Source organism: Rhynchophorus ferrugineus, unplaced genomic scaffold (assembly GCF_030347505.1).
Source record: "Rhynchophorus ferrugineus isolate W39M unplaced genomic scaffold, kcgeb_rfMv2 rfM8, whole genome shotgun sequence".
Taxonomy (NCBI): Eukaryota; Metazoa; Arthropoda; class Insecta; order Coleoptera; family Curculionidae; genus Rhynchophorus; species Rhynchophorus ferrugineus.
Window position 1 is genome coordinate 26,952,042 of NW_027472587.1, and position 25,255 is coordinate 26,977,296.

Below are 25,255 nucleotides of genomic sequence, written 5' to 3' on the forward strand. Positions count from 1 at the left end.
CAGTTCTCACAGCCTTGTTATTTAATGATACTTTAAATTTAAGCCAATACATTTGGAAGTTCATGATTATTCAATTTTATTGACGGACAAGTTAGTAGATTTTGTCTCATTTGCTTTGATACGTCCCGTTTTCAACCACCATTCGACCTTGTTAAAATGAAGTTGGTGGTTTCTTGTAGCTGATATTGGATTATCGTTTGACGATAAAACCGCTGTATCGTCAGCATATATTGCAATAATAGTGTTTCTTGACGTCGGTAGGTCAGCTGTATACATAAGATATAACAATGGGCCAAGAGCACTGCCCTGCGAGACACCCGATTATATTGGATGTAAGTCAGTGTATTCGTCACCCTGTTTTACAATAAAATGTGTATGAGGTATGATTTCATTAGTTGAATGTGCGTATGTTGCAAAAGCCTTTTCAATTTAACATACAGTACAGTATGCCACACCTTGTCGAAGTCTTGAGATATATCGAGAAATGCAGTGGAGCAATATTTTTTATCATTTAGATTTTTATTAATTTTGTTGACTAATCTATGTGTTTGTTCTGTTGTTCCGTGTTTATTACGGAAGCCAAATTGATGATCCGGAATAATATTTCTATCTTCTGTGATTATTTTGAGTCTCTTAATGTATAGTCTTTCAAAAAGTTTAGAGATCACAGATAACAAGCTGATGGGACAATAAGTTTGTCAATAAACGATTTGTCAACAAAGTTAACGAGGGATTATTGAAACATGTTAGATCGATAGGTTATTATAATAATTACTTTTTGTTACAGGCCGACCAATCCCATGTCTGTACGTTATCAATCTCTTGATCGAGGGCCTACGGTTGATCATGATCGCGAGTTTCTGCCGATTCGGGATCGTCGAGATCGTTCCCTCGACCGAGGTCTTTACTTCGAGGATGAACCGTACAGGTAAGCAAACAAAGCACACGGAATTCTCAGATTTTTCCATACTATAAATTATATTAATAGAAATAGGGTGAATTCATTATGCAGGAATATTCGTCAGGTTGATCGAAATGTGTGGCTGTCGATATGATTGTTTGTCCGAACACTCACTACTATTTTTGGAAAGGAATTTGCACGAGAACTGGAAACACTGGTTGAAGAGAACTTGTTTATTTTATCATTGAATAATACATGTGGTCGCGGGAGAATTGACAGGATATTAGGTTAAGGTGAAGGAAGTACGGTAGCGCTGTGGAAGTGGTACTGTTACAAGGGAGTGGAGAAAAGAAAAGAGAGCAAGACGTCATCGTAATGGTTTTTTATAGCCTGGAACTGCATGGTACCAATCCACCGGCGTTGTCAACCTCTGAACTTGTTGTAGGTGAATGCGTGGTGACCTAAAGGGTCGTGGCGATCCCCACAATTATAATCATAGAGTAACAGAGACAAGACTCTATAGAGATATCTGGAGGAACGTTTCTCAACTAATTTGAATGGTCATTTTAAATCTCCATTATAGGTACGTGTAGGAAAAATATTTTACTGTGAAGACATTTGATTGGCTCTTTGATATAGTTTGGGAGGCAGATGCGGCACATGACGGACTTAACGTCACGTTTAGTTGACCAATGAAATTTAAATAAAATACACTTTAATTTCTGAAATAAGTTAATTAAGTAAAATTCAATGAAATATAAAAATAAGTATATAATGTGAAATTTATAAAATATAAATATAATATAAAAACAAATTCAATCATAAACAAATAACCTTGGTGCATGGCAAATTAAAGTTATCTCTTTGGTCTTTTTCTTTCTTCACACTTGTCTTGTGCCATCAATTTAATAGGATCTATTAGAGTTCTGTCATTTTGAAAGAGTTTTCTTATACTGAAAGCAAACTTTGGAGTCTTTCCTGTTAAAATTCTGTTTAGCTTTTTTTTTTGTTTATTTATTCTGTTGTTAATTTGACTCAAAAGTAAAGGGCTGTTTGGTTATTATATCTAATATTTTTTCTGGAAAATGATTGTGGAATGTACAATTAAAAAATTTTGAATTTACTTTTTTTAAAAAATATTTGACCGAAAATATACATTATATTATATGGATAATATATATTATTATATATAATATCGACGTAGAATATGAAAAGCCGGATAAAATAAAAGAGATAACTCAAAGATTTACTCACAGTATAATAAAACAACTTTGTTGGTGTCCATGGCATGAGATATTGGTTTGCTTTTATAAAATCAGTCTCAACTTTATTGTTTGTTGATTTATTCATAATTGAATGTAAGTAAAAATTACAATTAATTACTTTTTTCAAAAGTTTTACAATATAAACCGAGATTTGCACTATGGTAAATCGTAACTAAGTTTGTTCCTGTAGGAACATCTGGAATTGAAGGTATATGGTCAAGTTACAATTTTTTTACTCATGATAATACATCCCCGGTCAGTAATGATTATTGATATGAATAAACTTAACCCAACTTACAATAACAAAACACGCTCTCACTATCATGAACTTCTTTCATATTTAATTCAGTTGATTTGGAATTTTTAATATTATCAACCATTTTTTAAAGACAGAAGAATACTTCTTCGACAGGAAACAATTCTGCATTTTTTTACCATCTCTACATTAGGGTATATAATACTTCCTATATCGAGAAAGCATTTTACTGAACGTACTACCGACTTATACAATGAACTAATAATTTAATCTCTAAACGTTATAAGAACTAATCCCTACGTAAAGCACACTGAAATGGCTCCCAAAACAGATAAACAATAAACACATTATAGAAATGAAGTGAACCAATCAGATTCCGTCGTAAACGAGGGTTTAACTAGACTGGACATACAGTTTATCGTGAACTCCGAACCACGGTCCTCGGCATTAAGCCAACCGACTAGCGAATGACCAACTTAGAAATCATCCTAGAAAACATCCGTATCTACCCAGTCTGGTTACTGGCGTGACTGAATTATTTTCCTTATCGGATTTTGCACTCTTATCTAAGGACAATCACAAATGTTAAATAATCACAAATACAAATTTACGACCATGCCACAGCAGGATTCGAACCAGTGACTATCGCAACTGTACGAAGACCCTCCTATCGCCTTTACCACTGCGCCAACCAAGCCGGCAAGTTAAAAGTAGCGACATCTAGATGTTGGGCGTCGCGAAACAGGTCCTCAACATTTCCTGTAAAGTTAAATCTGTATTTCTCTACCATTATAATTATTTAATTACAATTTTGACTATTGGCTTCCGGATTTGAGATCTGTTGAGTCTGTTGATTAAAACTACCCAGCGCTTCGCAATCGTTACGGGTTACATCTTCAAAGGAAGAGCTTTCATACTAAACCTCTGTTAGCCAGATAATCATATTCAAGCAAGGGTCTGTGGCTTAGTACTCATTGTCCCTTGAATATTGCTCAAACATTGGGAAATTGGTATGCTAGATAGGGTTTTCGTAAATATCAAAATCCTCTCGATGGTTTTTTTTCAATATAATTAATGGGGTCTCTAAAACTTCGACTTTTTTGAACTTACGAAAACTGACTGGACAATGTGTTCATATCTTGCACATCATTGATACTCTTTTATTCGTATCCTCCAAGATTCTCATGTTAGCGTACTCCTTGTAGCTTTGTAGTTTAGGGAGTTTTTGAGGGATGTTGCTATACAGTTTGAAAATAAATTTGATGGTGATTTACTTGAATTCTTCACTACCCTTTCAAAGCTATTTGTTGTTCTTTGAAGAAACCAGTGGATTGTCAGCGAAACTTTTTATAGTTTCTCTTTCTATTTTCATTAATAGATGAATGTTGAATCTTATTATTCATTAAGGAAAATTTATTTATTATTTCCCTCAAATTATATCTACTTCGAAGAAAGACACTTTTGAGCTATGTGTGACGTACCCTAAAATTACGAACTTGCTATCCTTGTTCACTATTGCGCTTCTTTCGAATTAAACCATTTAAAAAGAAATTTCGATGTTAATTGCGTGATGAATTGGATATTTGAATGTGAGATGTCAGATGAATTAGGAACTGATAGAATTTGTCTGTTCCAAATAACAAACATGTCGTTTACTTTTTTAAATTATTTAATCTTTTTCTGTAAATAATTTGTAAATCAAAGCTATACCAAAACGAACAAGGATATTCCCTGGACTGGTTTAGTTGGTACATGTTTTGCTTATAAAATCATCTCCTGACGAACCTCGTGTCTCGTCTTCCTTCCATATTATAGACAGCTATTATGTTTTTCAACTAACATTGTGGTCCTAATGAACACTAATTTTGATAATAATGTATTACCATTTAGACGTACCGCTCAGTCATGTAAATCGTATAATGATTTGCCACTAGTGGTTGAATAATAAACAACATGATTGCGATGATTGCTCACAAAAATCATATCTGCTCTCAGTGAATAAAAATATATTGATTTCTTCATGTTAAAAAAGGCACTTTGAACGAATTATGCGACCTCACACTGTAGTGAGAGTTGATTGAACTGTGCTCTATTATAATATTGCCCTAATGTTAAGGAGCTATTAGTTCCTTCTTTTTGTTAGCAACCTTTCTGTATGAGTGTTTTTTCTAGAATGTTCTAATAGGTTTAGATGAGACATTGTTTTAGTCTTTAATTAAACAAATATGTTATGTACAGTTGGGCAGCTATATAATATATATTATTATATTCAAAATGGCGTCGTAATAAATATAGCAAAAACAACATATAAAAATATGGCGACTTATTAAATAACGATGCAAAACGACACTGAGGGTTTAAATGTATTCTAATACAAATTATATTCTATGTATTTGATTATGTCCTTACTATATTCTATACATAAATATTGTTTTGTATGACAAACTAACAATTATTACCAACTGAATATTTTAAGTGGCATATGTAAGTGGATATGTACAATCCGTAATATTGTGTACATCATACTTGATATAATTTTTCTATTACTTCAATAGTATATTCAATATACGTCGAGTGGAACTCATTAAGCGTATATATTGAACTAAAGCGTATATATTGAACTAAAAATAATAATGTTATATCATTTTATAATAGCGTTTATATGATAAATGGGTTACAAAAATAGGTAAAGTAAAAATATTGATGATATAGAAATATCAACACAATCCGTATTGAAAAGCGCAGTGGTAAATGCGACAGGACGGTCTTCCTACTAATGCGATATTCGCGGGTTCGAATGATGCTGGAACATGGTGGGGCAGGACTGGGGTTGTAAATTGTAAATAAAGAATTGGAAAAGGAAAATTTATTCCTGTCACACTAATAAGTAGGTTGGGTAAAACCGGACGTCTTCTAGACTTCTGAGGTGGTATATAATGTTGGTTACTGACCAGTCAATAGCCTTAATTAGTAGCCAAAAGTCAAGTGCAGATCAACCCTAGTTTGTAAAAATGGGCTCTATTTTTACAAAGGTCCATTTTGGTAACTAACTTATAATCCATCTCTACAATGATTAAGCTAGGTTTTTATCTAGGATGAAGATCCATTGACCCTTACTTAGTCCCAAATCTAAATAAATAAAGTTAGTAACACTTCAGTGCCATTACCATTTAATACACTTCACTACACCACTACACAAGTTTACAGGGTTTGGTTTACTTGAGCCTTCGATCTAATCTAAGGTTATTCAAGAGTTACAGCACTTCGATATTAACATAGAAGTAGAGTCTTTTGTTATATCTTGTTGTGAATCTTTTCATTTCTTCTATGACATCTGGAATCCGAAGGTCTCCATGTAAATAATTGTCCCTATAGTATTTGGATGTATATATATATATATATATATATATATATATATATATATATATATATATATATATATATATATAAATATATATATATATATATATATATATATATATATATATATCGCTCCAAGGTACTTGGTGCTGTTACTGCATGGGATAGTTTTATTCATATTTATTGGTATATGAACAGTTTACCTGAACTGAACATAAATTATGTTGTTTATTATTATGTTATTTATTAACAGACTTAAAAAAGGAGGAGTTTCTATGTTTTTTATTCGAAAGAGTGCGCTTCCGAGGTGGTACCATTAGAACCAAGTCAGGATCTGATGGGGGAAGTGGGTGAAGCCGAGGAAAAATCTCAAATTTCAAAGGCACCTACAATATTTTCACATATTTTTTACCTAAAATAATTAGATATTTGTATATAACGTTATTACCAAACTGATGTGACTAAAAGTGGAAAATAGTTCAGTGTAAAAGCCATTCAGTTTGAAATTTAAGCACAAACTATATCGTATGAGAATTTGTATAAAAACTAAAGACAATTGTTTCCATAGTGTAAATGCTGAAACGTTGAGTTAACGCGCTGAGGTCGCGGTTTCGATTCCCAACAAGGCAGAAACTTTTTTTGTTCTAGTTTGATAGGAATATTTGTCAATACCCTAGGTGGCGGACCCCAGGGCCTGAACCGTTCCTTGTTATCAATCATTCTTTCTTTTTTCCTATTTCTCATCATACGGGCTGAACTTTTTACTTCGGTTATCCGTTATAATACTTAATAAAATAACTGCAATTGGTTCCGAGCCTAAACGATACAAAAATAATAATATAATTTTGTGACTTATACACAAAATTAAATTACGAACAAAACAAATCTAATTTGTTGCTCAGCGCTGACTTCAAAGTGGTTAGTTAGTAGTAGTTAAAGTAATATTATAAATAGATAAATAGGTGTAGGTAGATATTAAGCTAAGTTGTGTGTATATAGTAGAATAAAAAATACGTGTAGTAGATAGGTTAAATGGGTAATTTGTTTATTTTTATTTAGTTATTACAACAATTATAATGTACATATTTTATTTCAAAAAGTTTTTTTTCTGTTAAATATCTAAGTTTGATTAGTTTTTACGTTTTAGTGAGTTTTTTATTTATTTTTTGAATTCTATTCAATTTTTTTGTTAAAAATATGTTGTAATATTTACATTACTACTTGCGTGTTGCAGTTTTCTAACTGCTTCTTAACTATTGTTTCCAACAGAATGTATCGTTGTGTCATCGACAAGTGTAGCCATGTAGCATATCTGAGAAGTATCGGTAAAGGACAGTTCCCAAAATACTGCCTTGCTTTACATCTACTTTTATTTTTTCATTGTTGAGTAAACTCATTCTTGTTTAATTCTAACCAACCTGGTCGAGATGTAATGGTTTAAAAGTTTATTGTATTTCTTCGGTAACATTTTGTGGAGTTTATGCTTGATGCTGTTATACCAGACTTCCAAAGGTTTGGGCTACCTCCTAGAATATAGCCAAGTATGTAATGTATAATTATAATGTATTATGTATAATAATAATGTATGTGTTTCTAAGCACCTGGTCAATTTTTGTATATTCATAAATTGCAGGTATTAATTTTTTTCTATTATTAATCTTAAACATTTTAATAGAAGTTTTTCAAATAATCTGGATATTACCAGTAGCAGTAAAATTGGTCGATCATACTTATTTGGTGGGTTTCCAGGTTTTGAAATCATAATAATGTCAGCCATTATTCCGGACATGTTTTAATGCTACATTAATCTAGTTGGTGATAAAACTTAATTCCCCAGATTTAGTAGACTTTTTTGATTTATATAATATGCTATAGCTCGATGAATGAGTTGAGTTGATGTTATTCGTAAAATTGTATGGTTGACAGTCAATATAAAAAAGAGAAAATGTAACAAAGTGATTTATCTCAACTGAATAGGAGGCGGTGGAAAACGTTGTTCACCTACGGATGGTAAATTTTGGGCAATTTGATTGGTTAGTATAAATTGTTATTATAGGCACCTACGTACAAATTTATTGTTTGTAATGCATTAGATTCTTAAAGAATTATAAATTATACGAATATTCTTAAAGAGAGTATACTAGATAGACGCAGCACGTGATACAAATACACTTATTAAATTAAATTTCCATAAAAGTCAACTATTATTCATAATAAACAATAAACAAGGTTTTTAATTATGACATTTTGGCAAGATATTGCAAAAAATTTATTTATGATTTTCCGTTCTGTGTTATGAACGAATTCCTCCTCAAACTTATAGTACAACATAAAAGCTTCAAAACCCCAAATCTCTCTTCTATTCCAGTACACGGTCTGCACGTCAGTCTCCAACGTCCCACCAACCGTTCATTGGTGAGCTCCAGCATCAGAACTCGGATCTGCAACGCGACCTGGCCAATCTCAAGAAAGAGCTGGACCTGACCAATCAGAAACTGGGATCCTCGATGCACTCCATCAAGACCTTCTGGAGTCCCGAGCTGAAGAAGGAGAGAGCCCTGAGGAAGGAGGAGTCGGCTAAATATAGTCTGATCAACGATCAGCTGAAGTTACTCAGCAGTGAAAATCAAGTAATATATTTATTTTATCCTATAATATTTCGTGTATATTTCTAATATAAATTTTTTATTTCTTTGAGGATGAAAATACACTTTTAGTTTACTGGAACAGTTTTATTTCAAATATAAGATGTGATGAATTGGTGGATTCTTTATCGATCTGCTCTAATTTATTCGAAACGAAAGCTTATTTTATACACATTTGCTACTACTTGAAAACGCCTATCGTCTGTGTAAAGCCACTCGAACTTTCCTGAAGACACTGAATAAGCATGATGAAAGTTGAAAATAATCTCTATAGGATAGATTCTAAAAAAACATTTATTTTATTATTTATTAAATTACGACTCTATATACTATTGATAAATTTACAACTATTGATAAAATTGAAATGGAGGTCCTTATATATATATATCAAACGGTGACAATAATTCGAGTCATTATCGAAATGTTAAAACCTTTAAGTAACTGTTGCTTATAATTTACAATTAAGACACATTGCATGATTGCATTGCATTTTTAATCTTTATTACGGAGTTATATATAAGCTCTTAAAATAGAATAAAAGGAAGTATTGCTACATTTTTGTCTATTTCATATCTTTACAATCAATATATGGCCATAAAAACTTGAAATGTTATGGCATTGTAAATATAAGGGGGTGTTGTACGAACTATTGTAGAATATTGACAAAAACGAAAGGCCAAGTACAATACAAGAAAATTAATATGTTCAGTCCTATACAGTTGAAAGAGTAACAGCTGAAAACTATGGGAATACTATTATTGAGCTCAAGTATTGCATAATTGCTAAGACATATAAAATATTGAATAGAAAGCAAAGCTAGGAAATTATTCTTTTCGATCACATCTGATAGTACAACACAATAACACAAAAAAGTTTCAATTATAAACATTTGATGATGGTTGTTCGATTTTATAAGACTTAAAAGAAAAGCTGTATCCATTATTGCAACAAGATATCTCTATCTATATAATATATGAGAAAATAAAATGCACAAAATGTAATTTAATAATTTGTTTATAATTACCACACTTTATCAAGTAATTTTACAAAATCTGTATTTAGGCATATTTAAAGAAATTAAATTTTGTCTAAGCAAAGTATTTAATTATCTTCTACTTGACTTCAGTGGCAGAACTTGGAGTCATACATTGTATAAATTGTTTGAAAATTTGAGTAGTATTACACATACATACCAGACTATAAAAACTTGATAAAACCATATGGTTCGGCTAAATGTGTATTAGACACCTTTAACCTGGTGAAATATAATTCATCGAACTATTTGGCATACAAGAACCGAGATATTTCATTATATTATCTTTTCGTAATCTAAACATGATAAATACTAATTAATATTATTCTAGTTATATTAAACTATATGATCACTCAGTAGTGTTTTATCCTTTCATTTCCTTTTGTGTATTTGATATTGCTATTGAATATAATTCATGCTATTTTATAACTGAAACAATAATATAGCTACTAGAATACATACACAATAAACAAAACAAGTGAAGCCTAACCTCAAATGTTATCGGCAGTGTTATTTCGAATTGAAGTTATTAATCAGGCTAGATATTATTAAAGGCAGTAAAAATAGTAAGTATTTGCATTAAAATTATTTTTATAGAACTAAATCACCAATATTGAATGTTTTATTACTAATAGGTCAATTAAAAAGGACCCGGCCTGACACATAGATGGTGCTACTAGAATTAAATCCATATGATTTTTTAGTTAGCCCTAACCCTCAGAAGATGCGTGTGTAAATTTGACAGCTGTCGGATCATTAGTTTGTGAATTACAGGATTGTGAGTGAAGCAACTTTTGTTATTGTGAAAAAATTGATAAAAAGAATTTTGGGTTTTAATAAAATATTGTTTTTGAAGGAAAAAATCACAGTTGAAGCAAAAACTTGGTTTGATGCCGAGTTTCCAGACATTGTCCCAGAAAAATCGACCATCAAGGATTGGTATGCTAAGTTTAGACGTGGTGAAATGAGCACCGAAGACGCCAAGAAGAGCAGTGGACGCCCAAAAGAGGTAGTTACCGACGAAAACATTTAAAAAATCCATAAAATGATTTTGAATGACCATAAATTGAAATTGAATGATATAGCATACACTCATTTTTAGAGTGTAACCTCACTTTCGGAGATCACCTCTTCATTCGACGAAAATTTCGTTCCAGCGAGCATTCTTTTGAAATCTGGGAACAGGAAATATTCGCTGGGGGCGAGATCTGGAGAATACGGTAGATAAGGAAGCAAATCGAAGCCCAATTCATGGAATTTTGCCATCGTTGTGACTGACTTGTGATGACACGGTGCATTGTCTTGGTGAAGAAGCACTTTCTTTTTCTTCAAATGCGGCTGTTTTTCGGTGATTTCTCTTCAAGCACCACTCGACCACTTCTGGCTAATTTTTATGCCATTTAATTACATATTACCTAACAGTCTATGAAAGCATGCTCTACATTCATCAAGGAGCTGTATATCTCTAAGCTTTCTATGGGTAATTTTCAGATTAACAGTTTACTCTGAAATAATTGTATTAAATAAGTTTATGTTAAAAGAACTACTCATTGTTTTTACACTTTACATTTTGTATATTTGATTATGATGATCTCTAATAGAGCTATCATTCAATCACATCATGATTAGTCAGCCTATTCGTATGAGGACGATCTCTTTTCATTGTCATTTCAAGTGCATTTAGGGTTATATTTTTCATTTTTTGAGATATTTCAGTGACCCTGTCCAACTAATATAACCGCAGCAACTTAAACAAATAATTAACAGTAAAAATACTTACCAATTTAATGTTAAAATAATTTTACTGGCAGTTTATTACTACATTGTCTCGTTCCTGTTCTAAGTAACTGATTACAAACGAAATCTGTTTGGGTTCGGTATTTTCAACCGGAGTAACAATAAGCAGCGATTTTAAATTTATGAAAACAGGCAAAGCGTTTACCTTTTATAACCTTTTTTTCCAACAACGTTTACCTTTTTATAACCTCTAGTTATTATAATTAATATTTTGAAGAATTTTGCAGACGTTTGACAACCGGAGGACTTTGGCAGGCTGACTCGGTTAGATGTTCGAACTTATCAGATTTCTATCAGCATTCTATCTCTTTTTAAATAGTATAAAGTGAGAAATTCAATATTGTCTTACTATAAAACGAATTTACAACTTGCGACAGGCACATATTGATGACGTGTGTTCACTGCTATTTCGAGCAGACTATATTATCCTTCAGGTCTTGCCACACCATATGGCGACTACAATCATTACTGTCGCGACCAGCTCCAACCAGTCTGTATCATGTTTAATTGCTATGAAAATAACTTGTTGTAAATGTAAGTGTTTTCCTGTCGGAAGAACGTATTACTCTTATTTAATCGCCAAATCATGTAAGTGCTTTTAAATCATCTTCGGCGAAGTACTCGACGCGAATGGTGTTAAAAATACTTATTACTAGTGCCAGACACATAAATTATTCCTGCTACGTTTACGACGATACATTACAGTAGTTCAAAACATTATACTAGTTCAATATTTATGATAATTTCATTTTCGTTTAATTTAATGAATTAGTTCCCCAAAAAACCTGCAACACATATCTATCTAGTTAACTTTTTGGTTAGCGAAAATAAACTCAATAATACCGGTGTGACGTAGACCGTGTAACAAAATATATGTAATCAGCAAGATTGTGTACATTATCCTTCAGTAAATTTCTGTATTACCACATAATAACGGATCCTAATGGTATACGTCGAGGGTGACAGCCAAGGGTGAGAACATATAGAGAGAAATTTAAGGAAAATGATAGAATAGAGTCCGGGGGGATTGTATTCTCAAGAAACCCGCGAAGGTATTGTGAAGTGAAAATAATACGATGTGCTTAGATATTCGGGCAAAATAATGTCTATTAGAATCTTATTATTATGTAAACTAAGGAGATAACTAAAAATATATCTTGTAGTGCCAGACTGTCCAATTCGATAAGTTCCTGAAATAGAATTTGTTTCGATACTTGCCAAAAAAGCCTCCTAGATTTTTGAAATGAATTAGATTAGTGGCATATAACATATGGCACATATATTACGATTAGAAATTGAAAATTACTAATTTTGAAAAATTGAATTTGAATTGAAAAATCCCCAGCCTACCGTAGTAAAAAATATTTTTTGACTATATTAATTTTTTTACTCAACATAATTTCCCTCAAGGGTGACACACTGATTATAGCGACCATCCAACTTTTCGATAAACTTGTTTATAGTACGATTTGTCCTTTGCTTCAAAATAAGCCTCAGTTTCGTCGATCACCTCCTCATTCGAGGAACATTTCTTCCCAGTGAGCATCCTTTTAAGATTTGAGAAGAGGAAATAGTCGCTGGAGGCCAGATCTGGAGAATACGGTGGGTGAGGAATCAATTCGAAGGCCAATTCACGAATTTTTGACACGGTGCATTCTCTTGGTGAAGCAGCACTTTCTTTTTCTTCATAAACAGCCGTTTTTCGACGATTTCGTCCTTCAAACGGTCCAATAACACTATGTAATAGTCGCTGTTGGTAGTCCTTCCTTTTTCAAGGTAGTCAATGAAAATTATTCCATGCACATCCAAAAGTACAGGCATAACCTTGCCAGCCGACTATTGTGTTTTCCCACGCTTTGAAGCGGGTTCATCGTGTGCAGTCTACACGGATGACTGTCGATTGGATTTCGGAGTGAAATGATGGAATAGAGCTCGGAGCCATGTTTCATCCGTTTTCACATATCGACGCAAAACTCGGGCTTATTACGCTTGATGATCTTCAAATACTGCTCCAAATCATCAACTCGTCGCTGTTTTTGGTCAAAGGTGAGCTCTCGATGCACCCACTTTGCACAGAACGTTGTCATACTCAAATATTCGTGAATGATATATTGTACACGTTCAGTTAATAACTTTAGAGTGTCTGCTATTTGATTCAATTTGAATTTACAGTCATAGTAGAAATAATTTTGTAGATATTTGAAATGTTTTCGTCGGTAACAACCTCTTTTGGGCGTCCACTGCATTCACCGTCTTCGGTGGTCATTTCACCACGTCTAAACTTAGCATACCAATCCTCGATCGTTGATTTTCCAGGGACAGTGTCCGGAAACTCAACTGTATTTTGTCCCTTCAAAAAGCAATATTATATCAACAGGCGAAAATCCTTTTTATAAATTTTTTCACAATAATAAAAGTTGCTTCTCTCAAAATGCTATAATTCACAAACTAAAGATCCGACAGCTGTCAAATTTATACACGCATCTTTTGAGGGTTAGGGCTAACTAAAAAATATATAAATTTAATTCTAGTAGCGCCATATATGTGTCAGGCCGGAGACATTTCAATTGATCTGTCAGTTAATGCAGCTGTTGTTGCTCTTTCACATTTAGGGATATCACTGGCATAGAGTATGTACATTATTGGCCCAAAGTTACTATCTTATTCTGTAGTCACATTAGAGACATTAGTGCTAAGCTCCCAGCATGTCGACCAGCTCGCGAACAAGCGCGTTTTCAGAAGAACTTAAGCTGAATTGTTGTTTGTGGAATGATTGAGACATGAAGTGCTTGATTTCTGGAGTGTCAGTTTCCCTATGAATTTGATTATTTCTGGCAAACCATGGAGCGTTTAATATTCTCCTGAGGAGCTTATTTTGGAAAACTTGAAGCCGTTTGACCTGGTTGGGTATAACAAACTTGAAGTAGACATTAGATCCGTAGAGGAGTACGGACCGAATTAACATCTTGTAAAATAAGCATTTGATGGAGATGGGAAGTCTGCTAGAAGGGCATATCAGAGAAGATAGCAGGTTTGCTATCCCTGAATCTTTTTGGATTGCTTTCTGGATTTGGGAATGCCAACCGAACCGCCGTCGAACTGAAGACCTAGGTACGTGACGTTATCCAGCCATGGAATTATTGCGGTGTCGATCTTAAGTTGCAAGACGCGCGGTGCGTAACGCTTCTTATGGTATCTGAAAGTCTCGATGTACGTAATCAGAGCTGTAGTATCTGGGTATAACTTATAAAACTTCTCAGAACATTCTATTAAACTTGTATTTATATTACCTTTCACGTTTGATTATACACGAATGTATATAGACTTGCACATATTTATTTTCCTTAATTTTATTTTCTTTTGTGTCTCATTATCGATATTGTCACTTGCCCGTTGTAATTTTCATGATGATTCGTTATTTTCCTCGACAGCAATAATCGCAGTGTCATCAGTAAGTGTATTCGTCGCGATATTTTGCATTTGTGGTATATCACATGTGTAGAGTAGGTAAAGAATTTGCCCACATACACTTCCTTGTGGAACCTACTTTAGCTTCCTTATTGAGAATAGGATTCCTCTTGACTCAAACCGTCTGGTTGTAAAGTAAATTTTAGTAGTTCAGTGTGTAGTTTCAGTAACACATTCTGTAGCCTATGAATAGGGCTGGCATGCCATTTGTTATCAAAGGCTTGTGATACATCTAAAAACATAACCCGATGTACATTATTGCCCCCATAGGCTTTTTAAATTACGTCAAATTGTCAGTTGTTAAATGCTTGCTAATAAACCCAAACTGGCGTGTAGCTGTTGTTTTTTTTCCTTATATATAGGTCCAGATGAATATTTTTTTAAATATAATTTTTGGATTTGATAAATTTATGAATAAACACTTCTATAAATAAACTGATAAGCCGAGATGTGTTGACTGTATGGAATAATTAAATAAAATAAATAGATTTGGATGTAGTTGAAAGCAGTCCGAATAGAAGTTTAAGTGTTTGACCACTTCATCTAATAAGCATTTTGCATATAACAGCATATAACAGTAAAATAAAAATATTTTGCCTTGGCATATTAAATTTCGGTCCTATTTTGAATCCCCGTTTTGTTCTATGATCATTACTTTTCAAATGGTAAACATCTATTTGTTGCCTTTTAATTAAAAGAGAAAATTTAAGGAATTTGTTGACATTAGAAAAAAATAAAATTAGCCTTAGATAAAGTAGAAATAGAGATATATAACAGCTTAATTGCAAAGTCCCAGGCCTGACACATAGATGGCGCTACTAGAATAAAATCCATATGTTATATTTTTTAGTTAGGCCTAACCTACAAAAGATGTGTGTATAAATTTGACAGCTGTCGTATCATTAGTTTGTGATATAATATTGCTTTTTGAAGGGAAAATATATAGTTGAAGCAAAAACTTGGCTTAATATCCAGTTTCCGGACATTGCCCCAGGAAAATCATCCATCAAGGATTGGTATGCTAAGTTTAGACATGGTGAAATGGTGAACGCAGTGGATGCCCAAAAGAGGTTGTTACTGGCGAAAAATCCACAAATTAATTTAAATGACTATCAATTGAAATTGAACGAAATAGCAGACACTCTGAAGATATCAATTGAACGTGTACTTAATATGATTCATGAATATGTGGGTATGGGAAAGCCCTATGCAAAGTGGGTGCCGCGCGCGCTCACTTTTGACCTAAAACAACGACGAGTTGATGATTCGAAGCAATCTTTGAAGATGATCAAGCGTAATAAACCCGAGTTTTTGCATCGATATGTGACAATCAACACCGTGTCACAAGTCACTGAAAATGATGGCACAAATCCATGAATTGGGCTTCGTATTACTTTTTTATCCTCCATGTTCTCCAGATCTTACCATCAGCGAGTATTTCTTGTTCTCAGATCTCAAAACAATGCTCGCTGGGAAGACATTTTCGTCAAACGAAGAGGTGATCGCCGAAGCTGAGGCCTATTTTGAAGCAAAGGGCAAATCGTACTACAAAACGGTATCGAAAAGTTGCAGGATCGCTATAATCAGTGTATCACCCTTGAAGGGAATTATGTTGAATAAAATAAACTAATTTGCCCAAAAAAAATGTGTTTTCCTATGGTAGGTCGAGGATTTTTCTATTGGCCTGTTATGGACATATTTACGAAGCTTTTAAAATTTTTATAGTAATTATGAATATATTACATATTTCATCTATGCACTAATTACCTTTAACAAACTAGTAAAATCCATTTTCCCTAACTGATCCCACAGAGACCATTAAATCGATAATTAAAACTTTGTGTTTACCCTTTAACTGAAGCAATATTGGTGAGTTGTTCCGTTTATGCCGTTTGTGTTCTGGTTTAGTTGCCGTCATTTTCTGAGGGGATACTGGATCAATAACGAGAATGGAGTTCATCGACCAGTAGCTCCATTCTTGGAAAACGACTTTACAATAAATGCGCCTCGTTGGGCCACGGATTCTTAATGAAATTCCGTGGTTCATGCCGGTCCTTTTATATTATTTTCAATCAGCGAGGCGTTTTGACGATAATTGTCGGTTATTATTTGAGGATTTCTTAGAATACTTGATATTTCTATAACTCACGTTTCTGCCGAGTAATTATTTTTTTATAATTATATTACTCCTATTACTCATTATTCTGTTTAAAAAGCACCTGACATACATATTACAATTAGTTATTAACTAAAGCTTTCTAATAATGTTTCTTCATATTGTTAAACTAAATATGCTATCACTGTAACAAAGAATCACAAAATTATTGATTTATGACAATAATGTATTATAGAAACATTATTAAAAATACATTTATCTTAACATTAAAAGAGGGATTACTAATATTTTACCAGAAATAAAACACAACATTTCAAAATTCGCCATATTAAAGTACTTTGTTACCGTTTACTAACCAAAAACTTACTTAAATGATTATTCATCTTAGGGATGCCGAAAAAATATCGATATATCGGTGTTTCGATTTAAAAAATATATCGATATTTTTGGCCGATAAATTTTTGACCGATAAATTTTTGAGCCATACATCGATATATCGATATTTATGTAAGTCGATAATAAATAAAAATAAAAATATTTTTATGAAATTGTTAAAAAATTGATTTTGTGCAACGAACGTTTAACAGGTTAATTGCAAAGTCCCCGGCCTACCACAGTAAAACACATTTTTTGGCAAAATTAGTTTTATTTATTCAACATAATTCCCTTCAAGTGTGATACACTGATTATAGTGCCCCTCCAACTTTTCGACACCATTTTTGATAGTACGATTTGTTCTTTGCTTCCAAATAGACCTCAGTTTCGACGAGCATCTCTTCATTCGACTAAAATTTCTTGGCAGTGAGCATTCTTTTGAGATTCCAGAACAAGAAATAGTCGTTGGGGGCCAGATCTGGAGGATACGGTGGATGAGGAAGCAATTCGAAGCCCAATTTATGAATTTTTGCCATCGTTTTCACTGACTTGTGACACGGTGCATTATCTTGGTGAAGCAGCAGTTTATTTTTCATCAAATGCGACCGTTCTTCGGCGATTTCGTCCTTGAAGCGGTTCAATAACGCTATGTAATAGATGTTGTTGATGGTCCTTACTTTTTCAAAGTTGTCAATGAAAATTATTCCATGCGCATCCCAAAATACAGACGCCATAAACTTGTCAGCCGACTGTTGCGTTTTCCCGCGCCTTTTGGCGGATTCGTCGTGTGCAGTCCACTCGGATAACTGTCGATTGGACTTCGGAGTGAACTGATGGAGCCATGTTGTAATCTATTGTCACATATCGACGTAAATACCCGGGTTTATTACGCTTGATCATCTTCAAAGTCTGCTCCAAATCATCAACTTGTCGTTGTTTTTGGTCAAAAGTGAGCTCGCGCGGCACCCACTTTGCACAGAGCTTTCTCATACCCAAATATTCATGAATGATATTATCTACATGTTAAGTTGATATCTTCAGAGTGTCTGATATTTCATTCAACTTCAATTTACCGTCATTTAAAATAATTTTGTGTATTTTTTCAATATCTTCGTCGGTAACAACTTCTTTTGGGCGTCCATTGCGTTCATCGTCTTCGATGCTCATTTCACCACGTCTGAACTTAGCATACCAATACCTGATGGTTGATTTTCCTGGGGCAGTGTCCCGAAACTCAGCATCAAGCCAAATTTTTCCTTCAACTGTATTTTCCCTTCAAAAGAAATAATTTATCAACACGCGAAATTCCTTTTTATCCATTTTATTCACAATAAGAAAAGTTGTCCCATTCAAAATGCTATAACTCGCAAAATAATGATTCGACAGCTGTCAAATTTATACATACATCTTTTGAGGGTTAGGGCTAACTAAAAAACATAAGTATTTAATTCTGGTAGCGCCATCTATGTGTCAGGACTTTTCAATTTATCTGTTAGAAACAGATAAATGGAAACATTAAAGTGGGACATGTACCCCAAATTTGTTCACAATCGATTTGCCGATAATACCTGTATTATGTAACCGTAACTGAAATAATAATTTTAAAAAGATTAGTATAACTATTATATACTTGGTTGAGTATTCCAGACACACTAACCATGTAATATAGTAGAGTCGAATAAAAATATAGTAAATAAAAATTCTATATGTAAAAACTATTATGAATATAGTATAATACTATAATACATACTTGGTAAGAAAATTAATAAATGCTAGTAACTCTAAAGAGTACCCCATAATAGCACAATCGCCACTTGGGAACTGTGAGAATAATATAATTGACATCAAAATTGCATCGACGGCAGACCTACTGAAAAATTTTATAGTGATAATTTGAAGATACAGATATAAATGCGCTTGACAAGACTACAAAAATAATCATATTACATAGCTTATAGTAGCTGCAACGTAGGAAAAGGTTTATTATATACATTTAGTGATGGATGTTTGATTTTCTTAAACTTTTAGCAGCTATTTGGAACGAAAAAGCCTATCCAGTACTGTAGAAAATTACAGAATAATATTTGCACATACAAAATGGACAATTTGTAATTTTTAAGTTCATTTTATTAATAGAATTGCAATCTTATAAATATGTCTAATTATAGCATTTCATCAGTACTTTACAGAATCTGTGTTTAGACTTGCTTTGGCATATTAGGTTTTGCTACGAATTTTTAAGCTAGACCTCTGCTTAGTTTCTTTAACTTTACTTGACATCAGCGTTAAAATTTGGTTTCGTACATTATCTGTATGTAAGTATTGTTTGAAATGTTTAAAATTTCTATTGGCCATAACACACTGTACTATGTTACATACCAGGCTGTAAAAACTTCGTAAAATCTTATTGTTCAATAAAATATATGTCACTTACACTTAACCTGATGAAGTATAGTCTATCGAACTATTTGATGTAGAAGAAACCTTATATTTGATATAGGCATTTCATAACTATGATGCGATTTTATTAACCTTTATTGAAGGCTTTATATAATTAATATTTTCTTTGTATTTTGGGAACATATGGTCGCTCGGTAAACGAAATATTAATCGACAACATGTAGCAATAATGTTCGAAAAGCATTATGTTGGAAACCGGAAAAAGCTTCAAAAAATTGCAGTGCTTATTATTAGTTGAGGATATAATGCCTTTAAAAATGGTCATCGATCAAAACAGCACATATATCATTGATCAGTGTTTAGAATGTACGTGAACAGAATAGCTCTGAAAAATTATCTAAGGATCGACATCCTTATCCCCAAGTTGGATAACCTAATTTTAAAATTATAAATAAAGCTGTATTAATTATTTTTATTAGAATGTAATGTATTTTTTATATTGTGAAAATGATTTGAAAATCACATAAAACTTAGTTAATATCAGAAGAAAATCATCAGGACATATACTAGAGTTGCAAATGAGTATAATAATTCTAATTGACAACGTATATAGTATTGTAATATTGTGGATATACACATATTTTATTTTAAAGTCTCATCCAATAATCTAAAGCTTTAAATAAGCTATTCTATGTTAACAGAAGGTCTTAAAAGAGAGTCTAATATTCTTCTTGAAATTAGAAATTACTTTTTGAAAATTGTTTTACCTAAAGGTGGCCGTTTTGTTGTTTAAAAACTGTTTTGTGGAAATTTCTTGTATGTAGAAATAGTCGTAGAAGACGACTCACATTCAACATATTAAGTTACGTATTCCAAAATAGATGGTTTTCCGGCTAACTATACGAAAAACGCAGCATTTGGGTCAATTGGTCGATTGTCTCAATGGAAAATTCGTCGCATATTGTCCGAGGAGCAATAACTCAGAATTCAAAATATTTATTACTAAATGTTACTAGATATTCTGATAAATTTTTCACTTTTGGAAGTATTTATTAAGCAAATGTTACAGCAAAAGATTAATAAAGTTATTTCCTATTATTTTTTGCAAATTCTTCCCATTTTTATAGCAACATAAATTCGAGCTGCAACAGTGTATCTTTCGTACTTCTTTAAACGTGTCGCCAAACATTACCATGCAAGATGAGAACTATGCGCTTATCACTGGCTATTGTTGCAAAAATACCTGATTTGTTGTCTTCAAATAGTGCCGATAGTTACCCATACTAATTTCATTTGTTTTTAGCAACCCGTAGTACTCTATATCTTGCTGATACCACAATATGCACAGCAAGACTTTATTATCATGAATATTTAGCTACGGTGTATATGCAGATGGCTCTGCGGGACTCGCCCATAACTTTTTGAACTTGGGGTTGTCGTAGTATATCTAGATTTCATCAGCAGTCACAATACCCTATAGATGAATGAATATTTCGCATCAATGCCGCTCTCCTTAACTAACCCATTGGTTTTCGGTGTGCAGTCATCATGGTAGATCCACCTTTCATTACCATTCACGATACTCTACAGAATACTTTTCTACTTTCGTATACATAAAGTAACTCAATAATACAAAAGGGAAAAGTTATCGAGTTTTACGTTTAGATTAGGTTTATTAACAATTCATTCATACTTTGCATTTTCATCAATAGATGTATCGGATCAAAATACACGCAAAACTATAATGCATTATCTAAATATTTGCCAGCCTGTAATGTTTCCCACTAAAGATTATTTAAATTTTATACACTTTCAAATTATTCGAATAATTAAAAGTTTCTACTGAATATTTGTCGATGTGTTAATGGTTACAGTTAAATGTTGTTTGAAGTTTCGTTAAATACGTTTTAGTTTTAAAGTTTTAATTAAATTGACAACTTTTCTCATTTTACTTTATCCACTATCGTATGTTTTCAAAAACGCTTTTAGTTAGAAAGTTAAGATGAAAGTATTAAATGTTATTTTAAATTATATATTTAATTATATATATTTATATTTTTATGTACAATAATAGTACGTACTATAGTGTATTCAAAGTTTTTTTGTATATACGTCATCAAGATGTTTAATGAATTGCCTGCCGCAATTTGTTAAATCGTTTTAGAATCAGACAATATTTTCCTTCTCATTTTATTCTATTTAAAAAGACTACAATGCTGTCTGATAAGTTCTAACACGTAAAAGAATGAGCATGTCAAGGTCGTCCGGTTGTCAGACGTATGCAAAATTTTTTAAAGCAATAGTGAGAGGATATAACACTACCCTATAAACTATTATGGTTGTAGTTTTTAGATTTACTATAATGTTAAAATAAATTATATTTGATAACATTTTTGTTCATTTATTTGATTCAGTCCAACCCAACTGAACTAAAACTCAGAGTTAAGGTGGCAACATTGCGACGTTTTGACGTCACAAATTTAGATGACGTACGCACAAAATAACTTTAAATAGACTATGGTTAACAACATAACGATTATTCTCTTGAAAGGGCTTCATTTAGATACTAAATACTTGTTACGCCATAACAAGCCAATGATTCAAAATCTTAATAAAACTAGTTGAAATTCCGAGGAGGTAGATCGACATATTTCATCTCGACACATTACTACGAAATTAAATATCGTCTACAAAATAGCTTTGAACCAATTATTTTGGACTAAATATCATAAGATGCTATTTTTTAAATGAATAATAAACAGCGATTAGAAGTGAGTCAGGTACGAAAATAATATGTAAAAACCATCATTATTAAAACCCAAAGAAGTGTTTCATAGGGGAGGATCTATCGGTTTTGCTTCATTTAGCGTTAAATATATTGTAACCCCTGCATCAGCTATTAGTATTCGAACTTGAAGTCAGACAGATATTCCGTTCGAATTTTGACCAAAAATCATATTTAATGACGAAAAGGATTTTTGAATTCTATATCCAATAATAATCCTATATTGATTTAATTTGTTGTATTTGTTAACTTTAACGATATCTAGCAGCGATATACATGCAACATAACAATTTACATATTCACGAGGCATAAAAATCGATAAAAGCTTTTACGGTGGACATGCTATCGATCGTGGTCGATAATAACGCTTAATGACAAGAGGATCAATTGAAAAACAAACGAAATCTCGACAGGCTCTTGAACAGCGTAGCTTTTATAAAAAATTATCGATATTCAAGCCAAAAGGAACAATCCACATCAATTACAACGAAATATTGGATAGCAAATATTTTTTTAATTTTACGGATATATATATATATATTCCATATCCTATAATAATCCTATATTGATTTAATTTGTTGTATTTGTTAACTTTAACGATATCTAGCAGCGATATGCATGCAACATAACAATTTACATATTCACGAGGCATAAAAATCGATAAAAGCTTTTACGGTGGACATGCTATCGATCGTGGTCGATAATAACGCTTAATGACAAGAGGATCAATTGAAAAACAAACGAAATCTCGACAGACTCTCGAACAGCGTAGATTTTATAAAAAGTTATCGATATTCAAGCCAAAAGGAACAATCCACATCAATTACAACGAAATATTGGATAGCAAATATTTTTTTAATTTTACATATATATATATATATATATATATATATATATATATATATATATATATTCTATATATATATATATATATATATATTGAATTCTATATCCAATAATAATCCTATATTGATTTAATTTGTTGTATTTGTTAACTTTAACGATATCTAGCAGCGATATACATGCAACATAACAATTTACATATTCACGAGGCATAAAAATCGATAAAAGCTTTTACGGTGGACATGCTATCGATCGTGGTCGATAATAACGCTTAATGACAAGAGGATCAATTGAAAAACAAACGAAATCTCGACAGGCTCTTGAACAGCGTAGCTTTTATAAAAAATTATCGATATTCAAGCCAAAAGGAACAATCCACATCAATTACAACGAAATATTGGATAGCAAATATTTTTTTAATTTTACGGATATATATATATATATATATTCCATATCCTATAATAATCCTATATTGATTTAATTTGTTGTATTTGTTAACTTTAACGATATCTAGCAGCGATATGCATGCAACATAACAATTTACATATTCACGAGGCATAAAAATCGATAAAAGCTTTTACGGTGGACATGCTATCGATCGTGGTCGATAATAACGCTTAATGACAAGAGGATCAATTGAAAAACAAACGAAATCTCGACAGACTCTCGAACAGCGTAGATTTTATAAAAAGTTATCGATATTCAAGCCAAAAGGAACAATCCACATCAATTACAACGAAATATTGGATAGCAAATATTTTTTTAATTTTACATATATATATATATATATATATATATATATATATATATATTCTATATATATATATATATATATATATATATATATATATATATTCTATATATATATATATATATATATATATATATATATATATATATTCTATATATATATATATATATATATATATATATATATATATATATATATATATATTCTATATATATATATATATATATATATATATATATATATATATTCTATATATATATATATATATATATATATATATATATTCTATATATATATATATATATATATATATATATATATATATATATATATATATATATATATTCTATATCCTATAATAATCCTATATTGATTTAATTTGTTGTATTTGTTAACTTTAACGATATCTAGCAGCGATATACATGCAACATAACAATTTACATATTCACGAGGCATAAAAATCGATAAAAGCTTTTACGGTGGACATGCTATCGATCCTGGTCGATAATAACGTTTAATGATAAGAGGATCAATTGAAAAACAAACGAAATCTCGACAGACTCTCGAACAGCGTAGATTTTATAAAAATTTATCGATATTCAAGCCAAAAGGAACAATCCACATCAATTACAACGAAATATTGGATAGCAAATATTTTTTTAATTTTGCGGATTGTTTACAAAATAATTAATTAAACATAATTTTCGACCTAAACAACCAAAAAGTGTTTATTAGGTAAATTAAAGTCCCACATTTAGAATAGGGTGCAGATTTCTAAATATATAATAAATTTATTGTTTTACTATTTTTAACCATTAACGGTCATTGCTGACCTTGCTCGTCGCTCGTGTCGCCCAAATTTTGTGGGAGAAAATCAAGATGTCTATAGAGAAAATGTACTTTGAGTGACATTCGGCCTACAAAGTTGTGGCAATATGGCAACAAACTGTCGATTACATGATTATAATTCGGTGACTTGCGGTTACCGAGAAAGTTGTGAACAATACTTAGTTGTGAAACGATGTCCATGCTTGTGCTTCGTCAAACGTTAAGCATTTTGTAATCTTTGCATCAGCCATTAGTTGTTGAATATCAACTCAGACATATATTCCTTAATAATTTTTTTTCACTTGTAGCTGGACGATTTGTCCGTACGTATAACTGGCTTCGACACTGATGATACGCCAGTATAGTCATACTGTGCTATATTTTGCATTTATACCCGTGAGCGTCATTGAGAAAAAATAGCAATCATCTGCA

General features: G+C 32.0%; 1 protein-coding gene across 4 annotated transcripts in view; it reads left to right on the plus strand.

Moving 5' to 3' along the window:
• Positions 1-25,255, plus strand: part of brp (ELKS/RAB6-interacting/CAST family member bruchpilot) — a 272,388-nt gene that overhangs the window by 67,578 nt on the left and 179,555 nt on the right. For 3 of the 4 annotated variants that reach the window (XM_076411147.1, XM_076411149.1, XM_076411150.1), the window contains exons 3-4: positions 788-928; positions 8,151-8,412. In XM_076411147.1, the coding sequence (XP_076267262.1) occupies positions 788-928; positions 8,151-8,412 (403 nt within the window). Of the gene's footprint in view, positions 1-787; positions 929-8,150; positions 8,413-25,255 lie in introns of those variants that run through there. The other variant, XM_076411148.1, reaches the window with a different exon arrangement.